Source organism: Urocampus carinirostris, chromosome 13 (assembly GCF_059441175.1).
Source record: "Urocampus carinirostris isolate Australia breed hairy pipefish chromosome 13, RoL_Ucar_1.0, whole genome shotgun sequence".
Taxonomy (NCBI): domain Eukaryota; kingdom Metazoa; phylum Chordata; class Actinopteri; order Syngnathiformes; family Syngnathidae; genus Urocampus; species Urocampus carinirostris.
The window spans coordinates 26,516,216-26,544,105 of record NC_142361.1 but is presented as its reverse complement, the minus strand read 5'-3'; the positions used below and the strand labels follow the sequence as shown (position 1 = coordinate 26,544,105).

General features: G+C 38.7%; 1 protein-coding gene and 1 pseudogene across 1 annotated transcript; both read left to right on the top strand.

The window, feature by feature from the left end:
* Nucleotides 1-7: 7 nt before the first annotated feature.
* On the top strand, nucleotides 8-27,487 carry sack1b (scaffolding CK1 anchoring protein B). The gene is made up of 5 exons (XM_088351925.1): nucleotides 8-177; nucleotides 9,437-9,910; nucleotides 20,380-20,544; nucleotides 24,143-24,267; nucleotides 25,369-27,487. The coding sequence occupies exons 1-5, from the start codon at nucleotides 106-108 to the stop codon at nucleotides 27,275-27,277; spliced, it is 2,745 nt and encodes a 914-aa protein (XP_088208051.1). The 5' UTR covers nucleotides 8-105; the 3' UTR covers nucleotides 27,278-27,487.
* Nucleotides 7,660-7,749, top strand: LOC148354179 (U2 spliceosomal RNA; annotated as a pseudogene).
* Nucleotides 27,488-27,890: the final 403 nt, after the last annotated feature.

The following is a 27,890-nucleotide window of genomic DNA, read 5'->3' as shown; positions in this document are numbered from 1 at the left end:
AGTTGCACTCAGCCGGCCGACGGCTTATCATGTGCAGGCGCCTCCCGGTCTCGGAGGCTCGGTTCTGGGGGACCCGGTCCCCCTCAAATCTCAAGAACACTTACAATGCAGATACCAGGACGTAAAACCGATTGGGAAATGCTTGAGAGCAGTCAACAGGATTTTCACACTTCAACTGTAAGTTATTGTTCTGTTGGGAATGTTTGTGTACACAGCTAGGCTTGGTTTTATCTACCGGTAATAAGACAGTGTTTGTCAAATGGTGGGTCAAAAACCAAAAGTAGGTCGTGGACCCTTCTTCAGTGGGTCGCAGGCTTTTGCCCTGGCAAAATAGTACTAAGAAGAAGAAAAAAACAGAGGGTCAATTATAAAGTAGATGGCAATAATGCCCTGCTTGATCCCTTCTTCCTGTTCAGTCAATTGTGTTTGAGAGGGACCACATCTCATTTTGTTGTGATTTTTTTTTTCCCTTTTCTGCCCATGATAATGGATCTAAAGAAAGTTATTGAAGGAAAAGTGGAAAACAGTGACATGGATCGAGTCGAATAAACAAAAATATGGTGAAACACTAAAATATTGCGCATGTGTCTACCTATGTCACACTGCTTGAAAATACAGTAAATGCTTTCAAAATGTTGTAGTTCTAACAGTTTTATCAGGGTATTGATCTTTATTATCTATAAATTAATTAGCGTTTAGGTACACGATTTTTTTTTTATATTTTGGGTACGAACTTTTTAGAGTGTGTGGCCATTTTGAAGCAGTTCTATGGGGTCGCTTATATACGATGTAGGCTTGTATGAGATTACATACAATATTTGAAGTGGTCTTGTTTTTTCCCGGGTATTTTGTTTTTGAAAAATACTGAATGTATTCTACTATATCTGCTTTAAACTGCACAATCCTTTTTTTTTTTTGGAGAATTGGGTCGCAAACTTGCAGCTTGTCATCAGACCAGTTGAGAAACACTGTCTGCCTTAAGAGAAATTCAATTGAAAATGTTGAAATTGAAGGCAATAAAACAAACAAACAAAAAATCTTGGCTTAGAATTATCACACTATTGTTTCATTCATAAGTGAAAATGTTACACTATAATTCAAGGCGGAATACTTTTAATACAGATTAAATCATTTTTAAAGGTCAAAGGTGAGTTTCGTGAGGATATGCAAACATAAAACTGATTTAAAAGCACGGTCACACCCACAAATGATGACATCGCAAGCTGATCCCGCCCATTTTTATATTTTTATTTTCAGTATTTTTTTGCTATGCTTTTGTAGTAACTTTGCTAATATATCATTGTAAGTCTTTAATTATCTAATACTTTAAAGCAGGGGTGTCAAACTCATTTTAACTCAGGGGCCACATGATAGAAGAAACATCTGTCGGGGGCCGGACTACTAGATTAAAGATAGATGAATGGAAATAAAGAAATAAGAGAAAGAGGAAGGGAAAAGGAGAGAGGGCGGGACAGAGAAAAAGAGAGAGGGAGAGGGAGAGAGTGTGAGAAACAAATGATAAAAAGTTGTGAGAGAGGGGGAAAAGAAGGGAGAGGAAGAAAGAAATCCTAAGAGAAATAGAAAGACAGAAGCAGAAAGAAAAGAAAGCGCGAAGGGTGGGAAGAGAGAAAGAGAAAAGAGAGAAAAGGAAAAAAGTTAGAGCAAAATAAGTTAAAAAGACACAGAGAGAGAAAGAGACAAAGAGCAACAAAGGAAGAGAAAAAGAGAGACACAGAGAGTGAAAGAGACAGAAACAGAGAGTGGGAGAAAAAGGGTGGAAAAGAGGGAGAGAGAGAGGAAGAAATACAAGTACAGTGTCTTTGTTCGAGGCACCTAGGTTTGGCAACATCAAGTTGACATATTTCAACCTGCTGCTTGTTTTTCTCTTGCGCTTCTCTGAGTATTGTCTCGCGGGCCGGATTCAATCCCCTAGCGGGCCTGATTTGGCCCGCGGGCCGCCTGTTTGACACCTGTGCTCTAATGTCTGCAATATCAAATTTAAGATATTGTAATAATAGTCTGTGGTTTGTAATAATCTGTGATCTGTGCAGCCCTTTGAGACTCTTTGTGATTAAGGGCGTCACAAATAAACATGACTTGACTTGACTTAAGATATTAGACATGATATGCCTTAAGACTTTTTAAGAGCATTTTTTCCCATGATGGGAACAAACTCCGTACATTTAACTAATATAAGAGAATGAAATAGAAGTGAAAAAGCTATAGGACAGATAAATAAAAATAGCACACACTGCAAATGTAAAATACTCTAAAGCTTGAGCTATCGAATGTTTTCATTATGATTAAAATATATTTGTTTAATTATTCATTTTAAGCTGTTGAATGTGATATGCCACTACTTTAACAAGCACATTTTTATGAGAATTTCTTTCCATGATGGCAGCAATCTTCATTCATTTAAATACCACGGGAGAATGAAATAAAGCTGAAATAACAAGGAAATAAAACTCAGCAGTTTTCAAACACATTAAAATCCCAGCTATCATTTTTTAAACATTTAGAGATACAGTACTTTATCAATTATTTATTTGTAAAATATTAAATATTATATGATTCTCCTCTAACAAAAGAACCCAGAGGACCATTTTTTCCCCAAACGGGTACTTATCCTCCTAGATTTAAATATTGTGTCAGAATTGAATATAGGAGAGAGAAAAAACCTTAGAATAAATAATTAAAACATGACACTGCAAAAGGCAAGTAAGTGACATTTGTTTTTCACTATTTTTCATTATTTTAAGATAGATTTAAAACATGTTTTGTAAAACAATTTATAAAAAATAAAATGTTCACAAAGGGTCTGCCATCTGTTGTATGAAATAAAAATATTTTTAAAATCCCTCCTCTTAAAAGTAAGAAAAAGTTACGAAACGATTCTAAGTAAATTTATAAATAGTATTTTTTGTTTTGTCTTTTAAATGTTTTCCATTATTATCCCAAGAGGAATTTCAAATGTGTCACTTAAATAAGTCAAATAAACAAGATACACAAATATTATAAAATAACGCCCGCTTTAAAAAGTCAATATAAGAAATGTACTTAAAAAAGTCAAATAATCATCTTTTTATTTGATTGAAATATTTTGTTTCGTCTTTTGAATATTTTTTCATTATAATTTTCATACAAAAGTAAAATATGATTTTGGTAAAATAATAATAAAAGTGAGCGTAAATGCCTTCTGCTGTATCTTTGTGCATTTTAAGTTTTTATCTTTTTATTTTTTATTTTTATTACCAGATGAACAAAAAACAAACAAAACATAATTTAAAAAAACTGTCTTTTATGAGCAAATTCACAATGCTCAAGGTTTTGCACTGCTTTGTTTCTAGGCTCCTATTAAAGTGATACTCCAAATTTTGGTTGATACATTTTGATTGTATTCTTCAAATTACATATTTCAATTTTCTATCCAAATAACTTTCTTATCACCCTATAAAATGGTTAAAAACCTATGCTTTGATGTATTTACCATGATCATTGACCTTAAATTATAAGGATTAAAAATTATTTTCTACTCTTCAACATTTGTCTAAGATGAGAGGCTGCAATAACACTTGTGGCCAGAGATGACAGTAACGAGTAAAAAACCTTTGAGACAGGACCCAAAACTTTTTTAGTAGCTATTCATACAATAAATTGACTGTTTGTGTCCAGGGACAATAATTAACGATAATTGTTCGACATCGTTGGTTTTTAGAGCTTAAATTTCACATTTTAAACCATTTAAGTAGTTGTCATGATGCACCTCATTAAAACTTTGACAGCCCAATTTCTTTGTTGACGACAAAAGACGTGTTTGGCCTGCTTTGTTGCATATTAAAGGAGTCGTTCGAAAATGGAACAAAACCTTGAGTCAAAAAACTTAATAGGTAAAGCCATTATCCTGGTAGACAGGTTGTCCTCGTGATGACTCACATTTTCAAATTGCAAATGCGACGCCAAATCTAGTGGGAGCGGTTGCATGACAAATGTTCACACTGTATTACAAATACAACATTAGTAGAAGGACCACTAATTAAATATTGACAAATATTCCACAGCAGACCTAGCACTCCAGCCCTCAAGGGCCGCATGACCTGCCTGGTTTTTCTCTTCTCCAATACAGGTGATTGCAAGCTCTTGTAGCTTGCTAACAAGCTCATAATTTGTGTCTCCTGAGTTGAAGAAGAGAAACATACAAAATCATCCACGGCATTTGGCCCTCGAGGACCGCAGTGCCTGGGTCTTTATGGTATTACATTTTCCCTTGATATTTTATTTTAGGACTTTGTGGATTTTTTTATATAGGATGTAGGTTTGTATGCGAGTACACTCAATATGTGAAGTGGTCTTGTTGTTCCTTGGATAAATATGTCATAATCATAGAACTGCCTACTGTTTCCTGGGAACCGTAGCAATTCGAATGAATGGTTTCCAATACTAATGATGATGAGATAACCCCTTACACACACTGATTGCAAGCTAACCTGTTTATGGCCATACCACCCTGAAAATGCCTGATCTTTGGGAAATTAATCAGGGTCGGCCTGGTTAGTACTTGGGTGGTAGACTACCCTAGAATACCAGGTGCTAGATGTAAGATCTGGCCTAAAAAATCCATCCCGACCTGACCTTCAGGTATAAAAGCCCAAACCAGCCCGAGCCCGAATGCTTAAGTTAATTTGCACTATATATATATATATATATATATATATATATATATATATATATATATATATATATATATATATATATATATATATATATATATATATATATATATATATATATATATATATATATATAGGGGCAGCACGGCGGGGCAGTGGTTAGCGCTTGTGCGGCACAGTTCATGTCATGGGAACCTGTTGTGGGTTCAAATCCAGCTCCAGACTTCCTGTGCGGAGTTTGTATGTTCTCCCCGTGCTTGCGTGGGTTTCCTCCGGGCACTCCGGTTTCCTCCCACGTTCCAAAAACATGCATTTCAGGTGAATTGGCCGGTCCAAATTGTCCCTAGGTGTGAATGAGCGAATGAGTTGTCTGTCCCTGTGTGCCCTGCGATTGGCTGGCAACCAGTTCAGGGTGTCCCCTGCCCACTGCCCGGAGATGGCTGGGATGGGCTCCAGCACCCCCGCGACCCTGATGAGGATAAGCGGTACGGCTGATGAGATGAGATGAGATGAGATATATATATATATTGAAATCTACTTTCACTACCCGGAGCTATCCGGCTTCAACGCCGCTTTACAGAGACACGAAAGCTGGGGGGAATCGGAGAGGAGGCGGACTTGCTAACACGAGGTGGTGTATCCCTGGATTTTCACAAAGAAAAGATTTCCGTCTGCCGCAGGGATGTCGAACTTTTGGACTCTAGGGCATCATGTTAATCTGTTAATAAACAACGGGGTAGACTGCTGGAAGTGTGAATTTCCCTATGGGGATGAATAAATTACCTATCTATCTATCTATCTATCTATCTATCTATCTATCTATCTATCTATCTATCTATCTATCTATCTATCTATCTATCTATCTATCTATCTATCTATCTATCTATCTATCTATCTATCTATCTATCTATCTATCTATCTATCTATCTATCTATCTAAATGTACCATATTTTCTGCACTACAAGGAACATCAGATTATAAAGCACACTTTCAATAATAGTTTTTTATAATCATATACTGTATAAAGCGCACTGGATTTTAAGGCGCGTGAATTTAAAATTACTACAAGAGCTATACTTGCATGAACGTAATGGGGAAAATAAACCCTTTGTTCTATATGGCGCACCTAAATATAAGACGTATATTTCTGAAAAATACGGTATATAGAAGGGATTAACTGCAAAAATTGAGGAAATACTGGCGGAAGTCACGGACCTGGAGCTAACCCTCGTATCGCTCGTCTGTGTTTCCTGTTTTACTTCTTGGGAATTCTAAAACCAACAAACTTGTTAGCTTCTTTTCCCAGCACTCTCATTACAGCGCAATTACCGGCTGGTTTTTATTTACATTTAAGTCACAAACAAAACAGTCACACAGTTAGAGCAACAAAATCAGACATGATTACATTTCTGTCTTTATGAAGTTTCTTGGATTGAAATCACCATCCCTATTAAAAATAAGAGATTAAAAATCTGCATAAAGTTTTTTTTTAACTTTTTCTCGGATCAAACTAACCATTGTAAATAACAGTGTGTTTTATTTGGTATTCTAGTGGTACAAAAAACTTTCATCCAGCAAAAAAACAAAACAAACAACAACATTGATTGGAATACTAGGCAAAAATACAATACAAAACAATTAAAGGCCAAGAAATTTGTATTTCATTCACACTGTAGAAGGCGGGCGCCAATTTAATCCGGCACGCTGTGTTGTGTATCACTGGCCCTTGCTTGTACCAGATAACACAGTCCCATCTAGAGTTCAAATATAACACATTGAGGCATTTATGTCCGAATCACTTTCAGTTACACAAAGAGTTGTTTGCTTTTTTGCATTTGCATATATCTAGGATGACATTTTTTCTCTATTAGCTATCATTTATCTCTTCAACCATATATAAAATTAGTGTGATAGTGATATCAAATTTGTTTGGCTTTTGTATGTCTTCTGCTGTATGTCACTGGTGGTCTAGTGCAGTGGTTCTCAACTGGTCTGACTTAGGGGCCCAAAATTCCACCCTAATGACAAGCTGCGACCTGAATTAGAATTGTTTTATTGTCATTGATATCAACGTTGTGAAACGAAACATTGTACGCAGGGTTGGGTAGGGTTACTTTAACTTGATTACTTTCAATTACTTTTGGATTACTCCAATACCAAATATGCTAATAAGAGTCAAAAGAAACTAAATATGAATAAAATTATGACTCACAACACGTGGTAAGCTTTCTCTCCTGGCTTTGAACTCTTTGATCTCTGGCAAAACTAACATAAAATGCGACAGAAACAAAATGAAAATAAATCCAAACAGCTTGCCAACATCATTTTTGCCGTTCCATGTATTCCGTTACTCACCAAGCCTGCACAAAATGTAGTGATTTTATTCATATTTAGTTTCTTTTGTCTTTTATTAGTATATTTGGTATTGGAGTAATCCAAAAGTAATTGAAAGTAATCAAGTTAAAGTAACCCTACCCAACCCTGATTTTACGCAAGAAGATTTGGCATGGCACTCCAGGTAAAACATATAAAATCAAGTAAAATATATACTGGCATATAAATTGACCCTGGTTTGAAATAGCCACATCCTAAAATAAAATTAAACATCTCTATAAAGCGTGTACATAAACAACAAAGATTAATATAATGGTAAAAAGCTGAAAAATATAACATATTTGAAGTATTTACTGTACCTTCCGGGAATGCTTTGATGGCAGACAGGTGTACTCCATTTTGGTATTTCGTTATCATTTCCTTCTTCGACAAGATCGATGTTGTCGCCGTTTTCCACTTTTTCTCCCCTTATCACCAATGTTCCCTCTAATCTTTCACCGATCGGAGCACACAGAGTATGTGAGTGTCGCTCGGAATAATGGTGTGCCAACCAAATCATTAGCAAACATGTCCAAAACCTGACATCAAGTCCAGTTTTATTCTGCTGGTTTACCGGCAACCCTGGTTAGTTTCATAAGAGTCCCGACTCCTAGGCTTTGATTTTTGCATTCCGGAGATGGAATAAGAGCTTGCTCTGTCCACTCCACGCATCGGCCCGGTATTGCAGTACCTCCGGGAACGGTGCATTCGCAATGATCGCAACAAGGCTTTAGGGCTAGGACCTTAGCTTGGCCTTTTGGCTGAGAGTAAGTGTCCGGGCTCCTAGGCTTTGTAGCGTATTATGAACTGACCGATAACGGATAATGAATAATGAATAACGAAGATAGATAAATAACCCTTAAAAACCCCAAACCCCCCATTTGAATGAATTGAATAATTAAATATCGGAGAGGTTGCACGACCCACACACGTCAGTATTTTATACAACTATTACGATACATGAGATTTCCCTTTTTTTAAAAGTCGTTTGTTACATTATACAAACATTTTGTATATTTATTGAGTTGGTTGCACAACACAAAAAAGGTGCATTGTATCACACTTTCAGTGGAAGTACAGTGTTGTCAAAAGCATTTACCGTTACATTCAAATAATTTGCTATTTATTTGAATGTAACACAAGAGCGATCAGAGACCACCCTCCAAAAAAAAACGTGTCTCCTTCTTTCTTTTTTTCTTCCTCATTATTATTATTTTTACTCATTTTTCTTTTCTTCTCTTTTTTTCTGTTCTCCTTTTGAGTTTTTCCTTGCCCTCATGTAGCTTTTAGATCAGGGAATGGTGTAATAATAGTCTGTGGTTTGCAATAATCTGTGGTCTGTGCAGCCCTTTGAGACCCCGGCGCCCCCCCTCCCACAACCCTACACCTTTGTATATCGGTCCAAGGCTGGGTAACTGAAACATTGACTTTTACTTGCTGAACAAGACACGAGCAGCAATAGTATAATGTTTAGTTTAGTAGCAACATAAGATTTTTTTGTGTGTGTCTGTTTTCGTATTTCAGAGGCTTTTTATTTTTGGCGGGGTTGCTTCTTTATGAATATTGAGTATATTGTATAAGTGAGAAAATTGAATATTACAAGTTTTTAATTATCTAGTTTTTCTTTGCAATGGGGAGAAAAAAAACCCATGTACGATTGCCCTGTTTTGTTAAATAATTTTGTCTATCAATAAAAAATGAAATAAAACATTTAAAAAGGAATGTAATTGAACCTCAGTGTTTTTTCTTCTTGGCATTTTTTTCTCAAGGGAGAGGGCCATGACCCACCAGTTGGGAAACACTGGTCTGGTGGTTATAATTCAGTACTCTCACCGACATGACTCAGGTTCAATTCCCGTTTTTTTGACTGATCAATCATTTTATATATATATATATATATATATATATATATATATATATATATATATATATATATATATATATATATATATATATCATATTAGACTTAATCTAATCTAATTAATTAGCCCAATAATATTGTTTTTTTGTTTCTCACTCAGTGAGTGACAGGTGTCTAGCCAATGATACGATACAGTATATATATTTTATATATATACAGTAATCCCTCGGTTATTGCAGTTAATGGGGACCAAAACCACCCGCGAAAAGTGAAAATCCGCGAAGTAGCGACGCCCCTTCAAAAATGCTTGGAAAAAAAAAAAAATTCATTTTATTTTATTATTATTATTTTTTAGACCCGCAAAGCTCTCAACCCGCGAACGTGGAACCGCAAAGTTGCGAGGTCCCACTGTATATACATCTATAACGCACACCCAATTGTTGAGTTCTTTTTAGGTAAAGGCTCATTATACACGAATCAGTACAGTATTCATATTTAACCTGATTCTTTCTCTTTTTTTGTAACGCAACAGCAACACGGAAGGACGACCGAAACAATGGACTCGATCCAATTTTCGTCGTTGTCGTCCTTGAGGGGCGAGTACCCGCCGGGGGATTACATGCAAACCCACTACAAGGAGTCCTATCGCCTCGCCATCGATTGCCTGCTGAGCGGAGGCCGAGACAGTTACACCGAGTTCCTCAAAGGTGAAAGCGTCGGAAGCTTCCTCTCTCAAGAAGAGCTGGATTTCATCACGGGCAACGCTAAAGCGCTAGCGCCTTGCGAGCACGAAGAAGAAATCGACCGTACAGTCGATAGCCAATCGTCCTCGGGGACGTACTGGCCCGTCCACTCGGACACGGACGCTCCTTCTCTGGAAATGGGATGGCCCCAAGTTGGACATGAAAACCTGCAGACTAATATCGATCTGCTCTATCATCCCCCGAGGCAAAACAGCCCGAGTATCAAAGACGTGATTCTGAAACACATCCGGGATGCCAGACAGGTAAAACGAGTGCTGTCGTGGAGGATGGGAAAACGAAGCTTCTTGAAGATTCGTGAAGCACTCCCGATGTTTTCTCACTACTTTGAATCTTCCTCTCTATCGTACAGTTAGTAAAGTATACCCCCCCAGGATACACCAACCTTGCCTCACAATGTTATTATTATCAGGGTTGGGTAGGGTTACTTTAACTTGATTACTTTTAATTACTTTTGGATTACTCCAATACCAAGTATACTAATAAAAGACAAAAGAAACTAAATATGAATAAAATGATGACTCACAACACGTGGTAAGCTTTCTCTCCTGGCTTTGATCTCTGGCAAAACTAACATAAAATGCGACAGAAACAAAATGAAAATAAATCAAAACAGCTTGCCAACATCATTTTTGCCGTTCATGTATTCTGCACAAAATTTAGTCATTTTATTCATATTTAGTCTGCTATTCATCTGCTATTGGTCGATGCCCTATAAAATGCTGGACTGCTGTTGTTTTGCACTGCATCATAAAGCTGGACATGCATTCGCTGAACTACCTCCCATATTTCCTTTCCCTCAAATCCATTCAGAAACTTGTGTTCTTCGTCAAGACTACTGTATTTATAATCTGTCACAAGCCAGAGACGGAGACAGGACCCAATAGTGTTCATTTAACTTAATTTTATTGAAAAAAGAGAGCAGTGCTTGCTTCCACGATCCGATGATCGTCGGACACGGGTAGCTGACGGCAGGAACGCGGAAGTGGCACTTCCGTGTCGAGCGGGGATAGTCGTGGGTGGCAGGAAAGCTGATCGATAGCCGGGACAGGGGAGCAAGGGCGGTAATCGAGTCCAGAAAAAAGGTCGGCAACAAGTATCAGGCAGGAAATAGGGCAAAACAGCTCGATGGCAGAAACGGGTCCAGAAACAGGTCGGCAACAGGTAACAGGCTGGAGAAAACAGAGCAGGAGATTGTCGGAGGGTACGGTGCTTACCTAGCAAAAAGCTTAGGTTCACAGGACGGTCTGACGCCAGTAACAGGGAGCCTGGGGGTATAAAAAGTAGCAAGGAGCTAATCAGCGACCAGGGCTGTTGGCGCCAACGGGGCAGTCGCCGGTGCCCCGAATCAGTAATCATGACAAGACTTGCAATAATGTTAAAGCAGCTTTATAGGGCTTAATAAACCTCCAAAAACATATTTTTCCAAAATAACTAAAAGCCTTATTTAAGCCTTGTAAGAATATCAAAACATACTGTATACATCTATATTCATTGGAAGATGTCAAGTTTGTGTCATGTATGTCTTTCAGATTCAGATTCAGATTCAGATTCAGATCTACTTTATTGTCATTCTAGTACACGTGTATACAGAACGAAATGTCGATGCATCTGACCCCCACAGTTTCCTTGAATGTACAGATATAAATAAAGTCGTATTGTAATTGGCTACGTATAGTATTTTACCATAGTGCCGATAGTGCAAGAAGAGTAGCTAACCAGATGTGCAAAATGGGCAGTCAGGTTAACAAGTCAGGTACACAGTAACATTAACACTGTAACAATAACGCTGTAATTACCATAGTGCAGAGAGCAATGTGCAATGAGTGGCAAGCTATAAAAAACTGCCAGTAGTGCAAAAAGTCAGATTAGCAGCCGCTTAGATTTAAGTTAACTATATGTTAGATTGACCATTTAACAGTCTAATGGCCAGTGGGACTAGACTATTGCGGAGCCTGGTGGTCCTGCACCGCACACTGCAGAACCTCTTCCCAGAGGCTAGCAGTGTGAACAGTCCATGATGGGGGTGAGAGGGGTCCCCGGTAATGTTCTTAGCATGGGATAGGCAGCGCTTCTGGCCAATGTCCTGAATGGAGGGAAGTGTAGTCCCAATTATTTTCTCTGCTGTCCTCGTTACCCTCCTCACACTACCCCAGTCGGTAGCGCTGCAGCCTCCACACCACACAGAGATACAGCTGGTCAGGATACTCTCTATGGTGCCCCTGTAGAATGTGATGAGGGAGGGTGGGGGCAGGTGGGCTCTCCTCATCCTCCGCAGGAAGTACAGGCGCTGCTGTGCCCTCTTAACCAGTGATGCAGTGTTCACGGACCAGGTGAGTTTGTTTGTAATGTGCACCCCTAGGAACTTGATACTGCTGACAACCTCCACAGCCTTGTTGTTGATGCAAAGTGGGGCATGGTTGGGCTGGTTTTTCCTAAAGTCGACAATGATCTCTTTAGTTTTGTCAACATTCAGGACCAGGCTGTTGTCCCTGCACCAGCCCACCAACTGCTCCACCTCCTCTCTGTAGGCTAGGTCGTTGTCATCCCTGATGAGGCCCACCACTGTTGTGTCGTCAGCATACTTCACGATGTGGTTTGTGGCGGACCTAGGGACGCAGTCGTGTGTCATCAAGGTGAACAGCAAGGGGCTTAGGACGCAGCCTTGGGGGGAGCCCGTGCTGAGGCAGATGACATCTGAACTGTTCTGACCTATCCGCACTGATTGGGGTCTGTCACAGAGGAAGTCCAGCAGCCAGTTCCGCAGGGGGGTGTTGAAACCCAGGAGTCTCATTTTGTCTACCAGATGTTGTGGGATGATGGTGTTGAATGCTGAACTGAAGTCCAGGAACAGCATCCGCACATGGGTGTTCTTCTCCTCTAGATGTGTCAGGCTCAGGTGAAGCGCAGAGGAGATGGCATCCCTGGTGGAGCGGTTTGTCCTGTAGGCAAACTGAAAGGGGTCGAATGAGGAGGGGAGACTGGAGGTGATGTGCTCTTTAACCAGTCTCTCAAAGCACTTCATTATGATAGGAGTCAGTGCAACGGGCCGGTAATCGTTGAATGATAAGATCTGGGGTTTCTTTGGCACTGGGATGATGTTGGCAAATTTAAAGCATGATGGTACTTTGGTTTGGTCTAGCGAGGTGTTGAAAATGTCTGTTAGTACACAAGCCAGCTGATCGGCGCACTCCCTAAGTACCCGCCCCGGAATGTTGTCCGGGCCTGGAGCCTTCCTTGTGTTGACCCTTCTCAGGGTCTTCCTCACGTCAGATGAGTCCAGGTGGAGTGCTCTTTCGTCCTGATTTGGAACCGCTTTCGCTGCAGTGGTGCCGTTTTGTGCCTCGAACCTTCCAAAGAATTTGTTGAGGTCATTCAGAAAGTCCATGCTAGTGTCCTGCACTGGGGCGGTGGTTGGCTTGTATTTGGTAATGGCCTGAATGCCTTTCCACATATCCCTGGTGTTGGTTTTGTTGAGGAAACGTTCCTGGATTTTTTGACTGTACGTTCGCTTTGCTAGTCTGATAGCACGGTTCAGGTTAGCCCTCGCTGATCTCAGCGCCTCCATGTCACCAGATTTAAAGACAAGGTTCCGTACTTTTAGTTGTTTGCGTATCTCAGCAGTCATCCAGGGCTTCTGATTGGCACGGGTGCATATAGTTTTGGTATTGCTGACGTCTTCTGCGCATTTACTGATATAGGCTGACACAGAAATGGCGTACTCATCTATATTTATTTTGTTGTTGTAAGTGGCAGCCGATTTAAACATGTCCCAATCAGTGCAATCAAAGCAGTCCTGTAGTGCCTCCATTGCCCCCTCAGACCACACCCTCACCTGCTTCACTGTAGGTTTTTCTCTGGTCAGCAGGGGCTTGTATGCTGGAATTAGCATAACAGAAAGGTGATCTGATGAGCCAAGGTGGGGGCGGGGGGCTGCTTTATATGCACCTTTGATGTTTGTGTAGGCCAGGTCTAATGTGTTCCTACCTCTTGTAGCAAAATTTACATGCTGATGGAAATGCGGGAGAACTGTTTTCATATTGGCCTGGTTAAAGTCCCCCGCCGCAATAAAAATGCACTCGGTGTAAGCATGCTGCAGTTCACTCACAGTTCGGTAGAGAACGTCCATTGCCTCCTTCGTATTAGCGCTGGGGGGCACGTACACGGCAGTAATGATGGTCGCGCTAAACTCCCTCGGTAGGTAGAACGGTCTGCAGATCACCGTCAAAAGTTCAATGTCTCGTGAGCAGTGATTCGAGATTATCTTCGCATTTCTACACCAGTTGTTGTTTGTATAAATGCATAGACCGCCACCCTTGCTTTTGCCGGTGAGCTTGCCGCTTCTATCGGCGCGGAAAGCAGTTAGCCCCACAATGCTAACAGCGTCATTCGGGATAGATGAGTTTAGCCATGTCTCCGTCAGAATTAAAGCACAACAGTTCGTCAACTCGCGGTTCGTTGAGAATTCCAATTGTAAATGGTCCAGTTTGTTGTCCAGGGAGCGGACGTTGGATAGGAAAATGGATGGTAGAGGCGTTTTGAAGGGTTTAGCCTTCATCCGAGCCGTTAGCCCGGCCCGACAACCTCGTTTCCTTCCCCGGTCACAGCGCTTCCGCTTGCCACTTTTACTCGCTGCTTTGTCGGCCGCAGCGTTCTGTTGACGTAGCACTCCGAGGCTAAGTAAACACTCCCGAGTGATCGTCGAAATTTGCGCTGGATTTCTGGATGTTCGCATATCCAGCAAAAAACTGCGATCGTATATTAATCTACAGTTAGAGTTGTCTTTGTTCGCCCTCATAAACTGAGTCGAAGGTTGGGGTTTTTGACTAGAATGTGAGAAACTGTCGGGAGCAGATCACATCATTTTCTATTATCAAACATTTTTGAAAAAGTGCTAAGGAGTCACTAGGGCCGCCTGCAGCTCCAGAGCCGCTGGTGCAGACCCCGTACCAAAAGAAGAAGTTAAATCCAGATAACCATTAAAATGAATCTTGCAACTATCAAGCAACACAAAAAGGGCACACAAAATCATTACTCTCACTATGGAATATGGCTGTAACCAATAGAGGAACGGGACGTTTATCTAACGCGCATCCACCCACTACTCCACTCAGCCAACTCAAGTCAAATCAAATACAACTTCATTTTTCATTTATTCATAATGATATGTAGTCATACACCGATTTAATACACACAAGAAGTACTTACTATATAGTATTTTGTTATTTATCTGGGGTACCAAGGGTTCAGATCACATTAGCTATGGATTAGCATAGGTTTTCATCCCCTGCTATACGGCAATTTCACCTTTAACCTGTATTTTGAGGGATCAGAGATTCTGATATTCGTTCTCATTTTAATTGTGATTTTGCTAACTGTATTTTACTTATCATATTTTTTCTTAAATGTAAAACTTTTAAAGGGCCTTATTTTCTAGTAAAATAAACGTCATATACTGTATAACTTTATTGGAAAATATGTTATATGCACAACATACAGTACAGATCACATTTCCTCCTCTTCCCCGAGTGCAAACATGCAACAAATAAGGCACAATACAAATGAAAAATAGCAGCAAGAAGAAATAGCAACATTTTCTTTTGTCCTTAAAAATCCCCAGATACAAATATTATTTTCTTTTATTTTTTACATTTTAAAATAAATCAAATTCATCTTATCTACCATTAGCCACTCTCTTCTTGCTTTTTTATGTATACTAATATTCTAGTATAATTAGGACTTTTAACCCTGTAGTTAACTATTATCAATTCACTATTCTATCATCAATAATAATTTCTACTGACTCAGATAAAAGGCTACAAATTATGTTTTTACCTGTATTTTAATATTCATTAATTCAAATGATGTGCATGTGGGAGGCACCGTGGGAGTGGAAAGTGTGTTTTGTTTAGACCTCAATTATTCATAGCCACTTCTGTACTCTGTAGGCGGTCAACTGTAATTGATTATCACCGTTTAAATATGACACATAAGCCACTGCGTTTAATATATTGGATTATGCTTTATTTAGTGCATATTTAAAGAGTGTTGGGCGTGCTACTGATAAAAAATAATTAGTCACAGTTACGGATTACTTCATTTGAAAAGTAATTCAGTTATCCCCCCAGATTACTGACACCAAAAAGTAATGTGAAATGTGTACACCAATCTGTGGAAGCAGTGGACCTTTTTTATATTTCTTGCTTGAGAGCTTTCAAATGAACACTTAGCGAAGAAACTCCAGATCCATTTTGTCTCTTGGTTTCAAACCACTTGAAAATCTCCTTCTCCATTTCTGGGTGACGTCCAAGGCATTTTTTCTCTCCAGGCATGGTGTATTGCAAAGTAATTTTACAAGTAAAAAGACACTTAGCTCTTTTACTGTGAATTCGGTGTTCACATTGGCCTGTTGATTTCCTGTTAATTTAAACCACCCCCTCCCCATGCGCAGCTTAGCATTACCTATTTGTGACACACAACCGAATATGTGCATATAATCTGACTCCAATATTTTATTTTATAGTTGTAAATTTGGTTTGGATGCGAGTATATATGGCAGGTTGAATATCTATATGAGAGGAAATTCAGCATCCTCGCACTGTGTGCTTGAGATGGCACCACTATAACTGTATTTAGTTGTATTTTGTAGGTAGATAGAAACACCATTCAGTAATGGGTTCTTTCAGATCCAGGGATTTACATGACAATGTAAAAAAGCAAGAATAGTAATCTACTATAGTATGCTATAATCAATGATCTGCATTTAAACATAACATGGTAACGTCTTAAGGAACCAAGTAGGTTCAATTACCTTTGTATGCTTGCCGTAAAACTAGAAACAGTACAAAAAGTACAAAATATTGGTGTTACCTTGCCAACTAAACAGATATGTTCTAAGCTAAGCAAAGACATGCTAACATCAATTCAAACCAGAGTACATACCTTTGTACAAAATATTAACAGAAACATAAATCTTCATTCCAGTTCTCACAATATGCTACCTACAGTACTTACGGACAATTTTTATCCAAAGCCACAATGATGATTTGCAATAAGCATTCGAAAGTCGGCGTCTTAGCTGCCGTAGAACTTCTGCGTTACTTTTTTGTTTTCTTCTAGTAACAAACAATTGGCATGTTAACCACAAGAGGGCACTTGAAGACCACTCTGTATGTTTCTAAAAGGCAGAACAGTTACCGTATGCAGTATCATGTCATTCTAGCTATGCATTTCCAATTCTATCTAGCGTATTTTTTCGGTATACAGTTGCGTGAAAAGTATTTGTCACTTCCTGATTTTTATGTTTTTTGCATATCTATCACTCACAAATGTTTCAGTTAGTTAAACCAACTTTAACATCATATAGAGAAAACCTAAGGAAATACAAAATTCAGCTTTAAAATGTTGATTTCATTCATTAAGGCACAAAAAAAATCAAAACGTATCTGGTATAAAGTAATTTGCCAATCCAGAACCTTCTTTTTTTGCCTTTCAGAGGCGGACTTGCTGTTGTGTTTTGGTTTGTTGTCCTGCTTCATGATCCCAGAATGCTTCAGTTTAAGAGCCAAAACTGATGGATCATCTGCACCAGAGTTCCTTATTCCGTCAACCACGGCAAATTGTCCTAGTCTTGAGGCAGCAAAGCAGCCACAGAACATCACATTGCAACCCGCCATGCTTTACTGTTGGCATCATGTTCTTTTTGTCAAATGCTGTGCCATTGTTATGCCAGTAAAAGTAGTTTTAGTATTGAGGATGATCAAGATGCTTTTGGGCAGATGTGAGGGAACTCTTTGTTTTTGTTTGTGACAATAATGGTTTTCGCCTGGGAACTCTCGCATGGGTGGCATTTCTATCTAGTGCCTTTCTTATGGTGGAGTCATGAACAATAATTGGTCTGGGGTTTCTTTGCTGACTCAGGACCAGTATAATTTGCTGTGGTTGACGGAATAAGAAATTCAGTTTTTTTATCAGGTTCATGCCCTCAAACTTAAGCACTCTTGGATCATTTAGCAGGACAAGGATCCAAATCACACCAGCAAGTTCACCTCTGAAAATTCCCCAAAATTAAGGGTCTGGATTGGCCAAGTCAAAGTCTGGATTTAAATCCAATTGAGCTGCTTTGATGTGACCTTAAACGGGCGGTTCATGCTAGAAAACCCTCAAAAAAGGCATATTTAGAGCAATTTTGCAAAGAGGAGTGGACCATTATTCCTCCACAGCATTGTGAATGACTCATTTCCATTTATTGTAAACTCTTGATTTCTGTTATCTCTGCAAAGGTGGCCTGAGTCGCTTTTAGGTTCAGGGGGTGATTACTTTTTCAAATAAGGCCCAGATAGGTTTTGATCAATAACTCAAAATTGCATTTTGTATATCCTCGGGTTGTCTCTGTGTGATATTCAAATTGGTTTAGTGATCTGAAACCTTTGTGAGTGCTAAATATGCAAAACACACAGAAATCAGGATACGGGCAGATACTTTTTTACGGCACCGTATAAACCGCACCAGATTATAAGGCACTCTTTCTAATTTCTTACCAATTTGGGGTTTTAAGGAGTGCCTTATATTTTCTAAAATACAGTAATGTAACATGTTACTGGCACCAGCGGCCGTCAGGCTCTCACACCTCCAGCGTTCAGTGGCAGGGAGTGTCGACTGACATTTTCGTGGCCCGCATCCAGTTTGACAACTTCTCACATCAAGAGAGTGTGGGAACAAGCTGTTACTACTATCGTATTAGGTCCTTTGCATAATAGGAATGACTCACCAATGGTCACCCGCTTACATTGTGCTGCGTGCAGATACGCGTTTGTACTCATAAACCATCTATGGAAAATTAATAGAGTCCTTTTATTTCGTTTTTTTATTCCTTGCTAGGAATCCTTTACTGTCTATTTAGGGGAGAACTGGAATGACTGACATTTCCGAGCAAGTTGCTTGTGTTGCGTAGAGTACATGAAAGAAAGGAAATAATAACGTAGACCGAACCATTCACAACTGTCAATCAAATACTATTAATGGTCTGTGGAAAATGGATGCTATTTTGTCTTCATGCACCTAAATAACCACATTTGAGCTGTGAAAACATCATAAAGTCTTTAGTGCTTGATATCAGGGTTGGGTAGGGTTACTTTAACTGGATTACTTTCAATTACTTTTGGAATACTCCAATACCAAATATGCTAATAAAAGACAAAATAAACTAAATATGAATAAAATTACTAAATTTTGTGCAGGCTTGGGGAGTAACGGAATACATGGAACGGCAAAAATGATGTTGGCAAGCTGTTTGGATTTATTTTCATTTTGTTTCTTTCGCATTTTATGTTAGTTTTGCCGGAGATCAAAGAGATCAAAGCTCGGAGCGAAAGCTTACCACGTGTTGCGAGTTATATTTAGTTTATTTTGTCTTTTATTAGCATATTTGGTATTAGAGTAATTCAAAAGTAATTGGAAGTAATCAAGTTAAAGTAACGCTACCCAACCCTGCTCGAAAGACATCCCAGAGTGGCAACCACGAGGCGCTCTAAGCAAGTGCCAAAACCCCTACCGACACGCCAGATGTCAAGCTGGATAGTCCCACTCACCCCTTAAGTTGCTCATCCCATTTTGTTGTGTGGTCTGCACTCAGGGCAGACCCCGTGGCGTTTTAATTAGGTCATGCTAGCATCATATCTGATTTGTTAATTTTGCTTGTTTCTGTTCTTGATGTTGAAAGTTTTTAAGATGGTTTCGCTTTGGTCAAGAAGGCTTAGTTATTGGACATCATGTATTTAAACTGTTATTCTTCAACATTTATGATCTGTAAGATACAGCAATATGAATTAAATATAATAATATCATTCTAAAAGATATTACAAAATCAAAAGGATTTTATAAAAATATATTAATGTTATATTGTATATTAAGAAATAGAAATATGAAAAAAAAACAGTATAAAATGAAAATATAATATACAAATATTATAATATAAAAATCATACAATGAATAGCTTAACAAAAATGTAAAATAAAAAAAAAACTAATTATTGTACAATAAATACAACATTATTTGGAAAACAATTGCAATCACAAAAATAAAAATGTAATAAAAACAATAATAACGGCTATCATAGAACAAAAAATATATTATGAAAAAAAAATCTAATGAAGAATAGTAAGATAAAATAGAAGTGTAAACAAATTGTAAAATAATAATAAGAAAAGATTATTAAATACAAATGATATTAGATACAAATAATGTTACATATAAAATAAAATGATATTTAAAATTAAAAAAGACTAATGAAAATAAATTGAAATAACTGCACACAAACGTGTATATGAAATGTATATATTAAAATAAGGAAATAATGCCTTTATTTAATGCATTATCGAATATAAAAAATAACCAACACACTGTATATATATCATGTTATAAAATAAATATATAAAACAACAACAATATTATGAAATAGAAATATAAAATATATCCTAAACATATGTACAAATATTACAAAGTGATAATACAGAAAATATTATCAAAGTAATATTGTAAAATGAAAATGAAAATACTATGACATAGTCTTTTATTATTAAAGAAAAAGAAAATAAATTAAAACTACTGCACATGAAAAAAACGGGAAAATAAGATGGCCATTTCTAAAACAACGATTAATTTAATATTTGATCTATGACACGTCCATATTTATTTCTCCACCCTATCCTCACAGGTGATCGCCATCGTCATGGATATGTTCACCGATGTGGACATTTTGAAGGAAATTGTCGACGCTTCCATCCGGGGAATTCCCGTCTACGTACTTTTGGACGATTTCCACCTGAAGCATTTCTTCACTGCGGCTGAAAATCAAGATATTAAACTTCAACAACTCCGGGTATTTGATCCAAACCATCTCATACGATTATAACTAGCCACGGTTTACTTTTATCTCTGTTCAAGTGGTTTTATCACACGAATGTGCTCAAAACACGATTAAGATCTTTTTTCTCTAATGATCTTTTTGGGGTTCTGTTCGGATCCTTTTCAGAGCTTTTTGGGTTTGACCTTGTCATTTTGGTGTTTGACCTTGTCATTGGCTCTTCCTATGTTCTTGGCCCGTTCCCTCGTCATTATCTCCGAGTGCCTTCAGGCATATCCTAGTTAAATACTCAGCTACTTACACAAGCTTCCTTGGTAGGTTTCCTAAAAAATCATTATAACTTTTCATGCAAAAGAACATGATATTTTGAAGTAGAACAGAGTTATTGTGATACTTTCTGAAAAAGGAAGCTGTGTTTTGGTAAAACCCGGTTGAGCGAGTGGTGGGGTCAGCAACAGGCGGCTCTAAAGCCGCAGGCGGCTCATAGGCGCTCCATAGTGGCTCTCTGGCACTTTAGCAAAAATGTTCGAGAATGAAAAATAATATCTTTTAATTGGTCTAGAAATATAGGGCTCACATTTTACGCGACGTAGCCCTTGTTTGCGTTTTCGTTTGGTTTTGGCGCAGTAGTCAATACGTGCTTGACGGTGTAATCGCAATAATGGTTTAAAATTGTTTCACATTGTGTTGTATTATCTACACATTTATATAATGATCATTGTTTATGAACATGAAAAAATATATTTTGGGTATTTAGGTTAGTTTAGATACACGTTTTATTCATTGTTTGGGTATTTTAGAGTATGATGGAATGTTAATACCATTACCTAGTGTGGGATAAAATGTTTTGGTACTTAAACAATGCCGATCGCAAAGAGATTATGGACTAGTACCAAGGTATCACTGTTTTTTAATATCACCATCCAGACGGAGAGTGAGAACTGTAATTTGATACAGTTCATGATTAAGGTATCAAGACAGCTCCAATGACTTCTATCAAATATACAGCCAGTTTAATTTCCTCACACCTCCATCTCATCTGTCAGATCCAATCTTTTCACACAACCTTGATTTTAATGAAGGGAGCCGCTTCGTTCACACGGAGTCTACTGCATTCCAGCTTGCAGTGGTGTAAATACCTCATCATACCTTTTGTGGTTGCTTCAAATCAAAGCTCTGATTGGGCTTATCACCAGAGACATCACATTGAAGACACAGTAAATAAATGCACTCATAGGGGTTTGTAATGTAAAATCAGTGAATGGAAACGAAAAACAACATAGCTTTTTCCTTGTTTGATATGCTGCACACTGCTTAGATTTACATCATTTATTCATGGCGTGGCACCGATCAGGGCATGGAGTCATTGCAAATATGACACTTACACTACCAACTTTCTGATTTAATCTCCAACTGAAACTGTTAAATTTGAAAGATACACTCTCCTGTTATAGATAAACAATGTTGTTATCTCGCAAGGGGAAAGAAGGAATTGCCTCAAGCTGTGTTTACACACACAAGAAAATCAAACTTGACTCCGTGACTCAACACACTTTGATTCTTTGCTTGCGTGCCAACTGTGGAAATAGAACACAAAATTAAGGTTGTCATAAATGAACAAAGATTTTCTTTTATAAAGAAAGCTACGGCATTTCTTTAAAGACCGTGTCATTTCACGTTCAACCTTGACATTAACCACATTTTCCCATGTGCTTTTCAGGAGAACTTAAAACAATTCCAAGTAGCATACAGACGTGTCATCAGGGAATTGAGTCACTTTGAAATAAAAAAAGGGAATGTCACACATAAACCTTATGGATCATGAAGGTCATAAGACATATAGTACAAAACCAGTAGAGCGGAACAGAATTCCCTCTTTAATGCGGAAGGGATTTGGTGTAACCATGTCAAGTTTGCCATCAAATACATTTGTATAAATTCTTATTGTTTTCTAGACTGTAATGTCTGCATTTTATATATAAAAAAGGTATTACTGTTGATAAAATGATTTTAATAGATGAGTTTAATAGATACTCAAAATAAAGAAAGAAGACATCAATGGAATTTTGAGCTTGGAAAGAGAACAGCAGAGTACTGTGCAAACCCTGAAGATGTAAAAGTCCAACCTGTTTAATGGGTCTTCCACGAGCCTTCTCTTTTTAATAGAATCTCCAAGGTTACAAAATAAGATTAACACTTAAGAGTGTAAAATTCTAAGAGCAGTACCATGGTTGGCAATAATGCAAACATTGCACAAGAAGTTTTTAATAATTGTCAAAATAAAAAAAACCACAGTGTGCAATAATAGTCAAAATATACTGTTGTTTTATTGAAATGTGTCCCTGCATAAATTGTCATAATGATATAATTCCATGTAGGTCCTTTTCATTATTTTATTCATCACATCAATATTTTATTCAAGTTAATCATTTAGTGGTGACTAATGCACCTCAGGGCAGCACGGCGGCGCAGTGGTTAGCGCGTGTGCGGCACAGTTCTGAGATCATGAGATCGAACCTCCTGTGTGGAGTTTGCATGTTCTCCCCGTGCTTGCGTGGGTTTCCTCCGGGCACTCCGGTTTCCTCCCACATTCCAAACATGCATGTTAGGTTAATCGGATGGTCCAAATTGTCCCTAGGTGTGAATGAGCGAGTGAGTTGTCTGTCCCTGTGTGCCTAGCGACTGGCTGGCAACCAGTTCAGGGTGTCCCCTGCCCACTGCCAGAATATAGCTGGGATGGGCTCCAGCACGCCCGCGACCCTACTAAGGATAAGCGGTGCAGATGAAGGATGGATGGATGGATAATGCACCTCATGATTATCCATATACGTAAATGTAATTCATCCACTTCTTGTTTTATTAATTTTGTTGCCACAATACAGTATATCAATTTATCAAGTCGATAAACAGTGTCTACATTGTTCTAAATGGTATTCTGATTTACTGTAGGGGGGAGAACTTTAGTTTTGCTTTGAATTTTTTCAACCCACCTGCAAGATTCAGTTGGTGCAGGGTTGTGTTTTTTGGAATTCTCCACTGACGTATGTTTCTATTTTGTCATAGTCCACCCCTCTTGTGAATAAACGATTGTGAAACCATTACAGTATTGTTCTGTACTAAAAAGCTTAGAATATTCATTTTTATTGTTTGTTTTTTGTTTTTTATTGTAATAAAAAACTCAACAGAACCTCCTTACTTCAGCAACTCAGATTTTAATTGAACTCAAGAAGGAAGAACAGTTTGTCCTCCTTCTCCCCACCCTGGCATCCTAAGGAATCTTCTTTGCAGATGTTAGGGAGACAATGTGGAACCACATTCTTCATCGTAAGAATAAAATCCAATGCATTAAATCATTCTCTTATCAACTCATTTTTTTGGAATTAAACCTGAAATTGTGATTGTGGTGGATGTTCGTCATTTTGGGACTCCATTTCATTTTTTTCCCCGTTCAAACAGTTCCAGTTATGAAAAGCGAAAACCATTCTCATAAAACCTAAGCCGGTCTCCAAACAAACAGCACAAATGCTAACAAAGAAGATATGGCACCAACATGTTCTCACTTGCTACATTGATTTAAAATACATGTTGACTCATCGTTTTTATTTTTCCACAGAATATGAGGGTGCGCACCGTGAAAGGTGAAGATTACGTATGTCGGACTGGGACTAAATTTCATGGGAAAATGGAGCAGAAATTCATCCTGGTTGACTGTCATACCGTGATTTATGGATCCTACAGGTAAACACAACTTTTGGGTTTCTGATTTCTGCTTTATGCGCTGAATGAGGCAATTAAATCTCTTTAAGCGTGATTGGCAAATATAAAATTAGAATATTTGAATATGTAGTTTTTCCATTGTGTGAAGTAGATCTTAACGCGTCCTTGAGATAACTGTATATAATGTTCTTTATAGACGGTGTAATGAAAACAAATAAACGAAATAGAAGATAAACTATGCTCAATCAAAACAAGCCTTTTGAGTAAACTTAACCTGCACATGTATTTAGGGTTGCTGTCATAAGTTCAACCCACACTTAAATTCAAGTTTATTCAGTATTTTCATAAACAGTTTAATGTTTCTTATGAAGAACCCTTACTCTTTCATTACACTGCATGATTGAGCAAAAAAATATATAAATTCCAGTCGGAAACCAACAAAACACTGCAAAAGATCTCTTTTCACTGTGAACAAGTTCGTCTTACTTTGCTAATAGTTTTGCCTTATTGAGAAATGAGAAGAATCATCAGTTTGCAAAATTATCAAATAACAAATAAGAGGATGTTTTTAATAAAATCCGAAAATTACTACAAAATTGGCAAGATTATCTGCAAGATCGAACAATTTTCTCTAATTTGATTACTATTTTCAATGAAGCATAGTAATATTTTGCTATAAAGCAGTTCCTCTGTCACAGTCTCACTAATTCAGAGATTTTCCTCATGCATTGGCTAAACAGTACCTAAGATATTAGGTATGAGTAAAAAAAAGACATACATCATTAAAGTTACAGTATAGAGTACTTTTATGTGTCAAATAGAAGTGTGGACCTTTATAAAGGGTTTGTTCTTTGGTTTCAATGTAGAGTGTTTTTGATTGCATAAAAATTGTAAAAAAAAAGTGAAGGTTTGTACTTTACGGATTTTGACTACCAGTGGTTCTTTTTGGAATCCACCGAGATAAACGAGGGTTCACTGTAATAAAAAAAAGTCATTTTTTTCTCTCTCTTTGCAGTGTGCAAAATAGTGATAATATATCAAGCTACACAACTGCAGACTGAACCTTTACTACCTGATGTGTATTCAACAATGATGATGGATCTGGGATTTCTATATTTGCAGATTCACTTGGTCTTGTGCGAAGATCAATTTAAGCATGGTGCAGGTAATCACAGGCCACCTGGTGAAGACCTACGACGAGGAGTTCAGAACACTGTACGCGAGGTCAACTGCGCCTGCGGAATTATGTCAAGTAGACCATTCTTTCCCCTCGAACGGGCCCCAAGCTCTATTAAACTGGCCGAAATATAAATCTCATTCCACACAAATAGATCGCCGTGACCCGCTAAGGCACACGTTGGACTCCGCCTACCGGAAACCCTGCGATAGGAATATGTTTGACAGAGACTTCAACGACAATCATTTTGTACCTTTAATTGAACATGACTTGGGGTTGCAGAACCACATGTCCAAATTTCAGTCTGCTGATTCAATAAACTATGTAAAAAGACACAGTTATGCTGGCGAAAGACAGGAGGGAAACCTCACGCAGAACATCAGAGCCAGAGCAAGCAATTGGAATATATGCCGGGAAACTGGCATGGAGAAAAACCGCTACCCGCTGGAGAGTAATTATTTAGTACCGCAGATGTACAGGGTTCAAAAACTGCGTCAATCGTACAACGGCAACGACAAACAAATCCTGTCCATGCAGAAAAACATGCCGACTCTGGAAAAAACATCCAAGTCATTCATGCGTACATGGAGGATTGAGTCGTACCTTCAAAACCAAGACCTGCCGTACAACGAGCCGTCGGATTACCCGGATCACATTGAATTACCCAAAAACTTTGCACAGGGAAGAATGAGGTCCTCTCTGGTTTACAGATCAGCCATACCCGAGCAACTGGAGTCGAACCTGTATTTGAACAACGCACCCTCTGTCGGTAGCCGTTCATCAGCGCTCCATAATTTGCGCTACTCCTCCATGCAGTGGAACCCGCCAGAAGGCAACCGACTAAACAACGAAGATTTCCTGCTGAAGAGAAAAAGCCTACAGGTTTTGGATGACTACAGCGGCAAGAACTCGTACCCGTTGGCGTATGCCAGCTTAGGTAGAATCAAGCGTGGGCAGAACGTTACAAATCCTGACATGCTAACTGACAGCTGGCACAAAAGACGCAGCATGGCTGATCCCAGATCCAACACGGCATTTGCACAGGACTCCTCAGGTGCCATGTACGGATCTTTCGCTAGGATGCAAATAGACAGAGGTCCGGCTGCAATCAACAAGAAGCATAGCGTATACGGGTCGAATCTCAACGAGGATCAACGATCAGTCTCTCATTACGATGTCAAGAGCGTGACAGATTCGAGCACTTCGATCTGGCGGGAGCCGCCTTCCAGGACTCTATCCGCCGCCAGCCTGAGTGTCGACGGAAAGGATCTGGCGGTTAAACCCAACAAATTGGGCTCTCAGGATTTCTTAAAGAAGAGTACAAAGAAGATTAAGTCCTTTCTGAACATACCAGACAAGAAAGAGGCGAGAGTTAGGACCGTGGAAACGCCGAGCGTCACTTCAGACGACAGCACGGACACGATAAAAGCCGAAGATGAGGGCACTGTCAAACATCACCATAGCAACATATCCATCCGGGATCAGCAGAACCATCCGGTCGATCTAAAGTACTCCAAACCCAGATTCAAAACCGAGGACCACCAACACACAACTGAGTTCTCTTCCTCTGAAACAATGTCACGGACAAAGCCCTGCGATAAAAAGGTCATCCCGGACGTGGATGTGGCAGGATGGAGTAAAGACAGAAAGGCCGACAATCGCCTGTACAGCCGATTTGAACCTTTTTGTTCCATTCAAAAGAAACAATCGGCGCACTCCCCGTATAATTCTCTCGAGAAAATTACAAATCCACCTCCCGACCACAACCTCGAGCGTTTAGGGAGAGGCCACCATGAAAATAAGCTGGAGAAATTCTTTCACAGGGTAGGGAACCTCATTCATAAGACGAAGTAGTTTGGGTCGACACAGGTTATGTATTAGTTTGGCCTCACCATTATGTTGGAGAAGGTAGCAACTCTTATTATGAAGCAAAGACTTATTATTTTTTGTTTACAAAAAACTCTTGGATCCTAATGTAAATTTGCGGTGTATCCATATCTGAAAAAGACAATGCAATGCAAAGAGAAACCATGTGATTAAAAAACAAGTACTGGTTGTATGTCAGTTTGGAGTAACCGTAGGAATTTTTGACCAGTATTTTATGGAGCAAAGGTAAGGAACAGAGAAACTTCGTGAGGGGAAATAAAAAGTCTTATATCAGTTTGGAAGAACCATTCCATTATTTCAAAACCCAAAGGTAAGACACGGAGAAACAGTATGACGAAAAACAAGTAAAGTATTGGCCTTAATGTATATCAGTTTAGAAGTATTCCCCCAATTTATTTTATAAGCCAAATGGGAGGCAAAAAGAAACTGAGTGAGGAAAAATATGTTCTGGCTTACATCAGTTTGGAAAAAGAATTCTTGGGGGCAGGACAAATATTTCATGAACCCAAGGTGAGGCACAGAGAAATCATGCGCAGAATAAAATAGCACTGGCTTATATAATGTTAAAGGAAAATTCTTG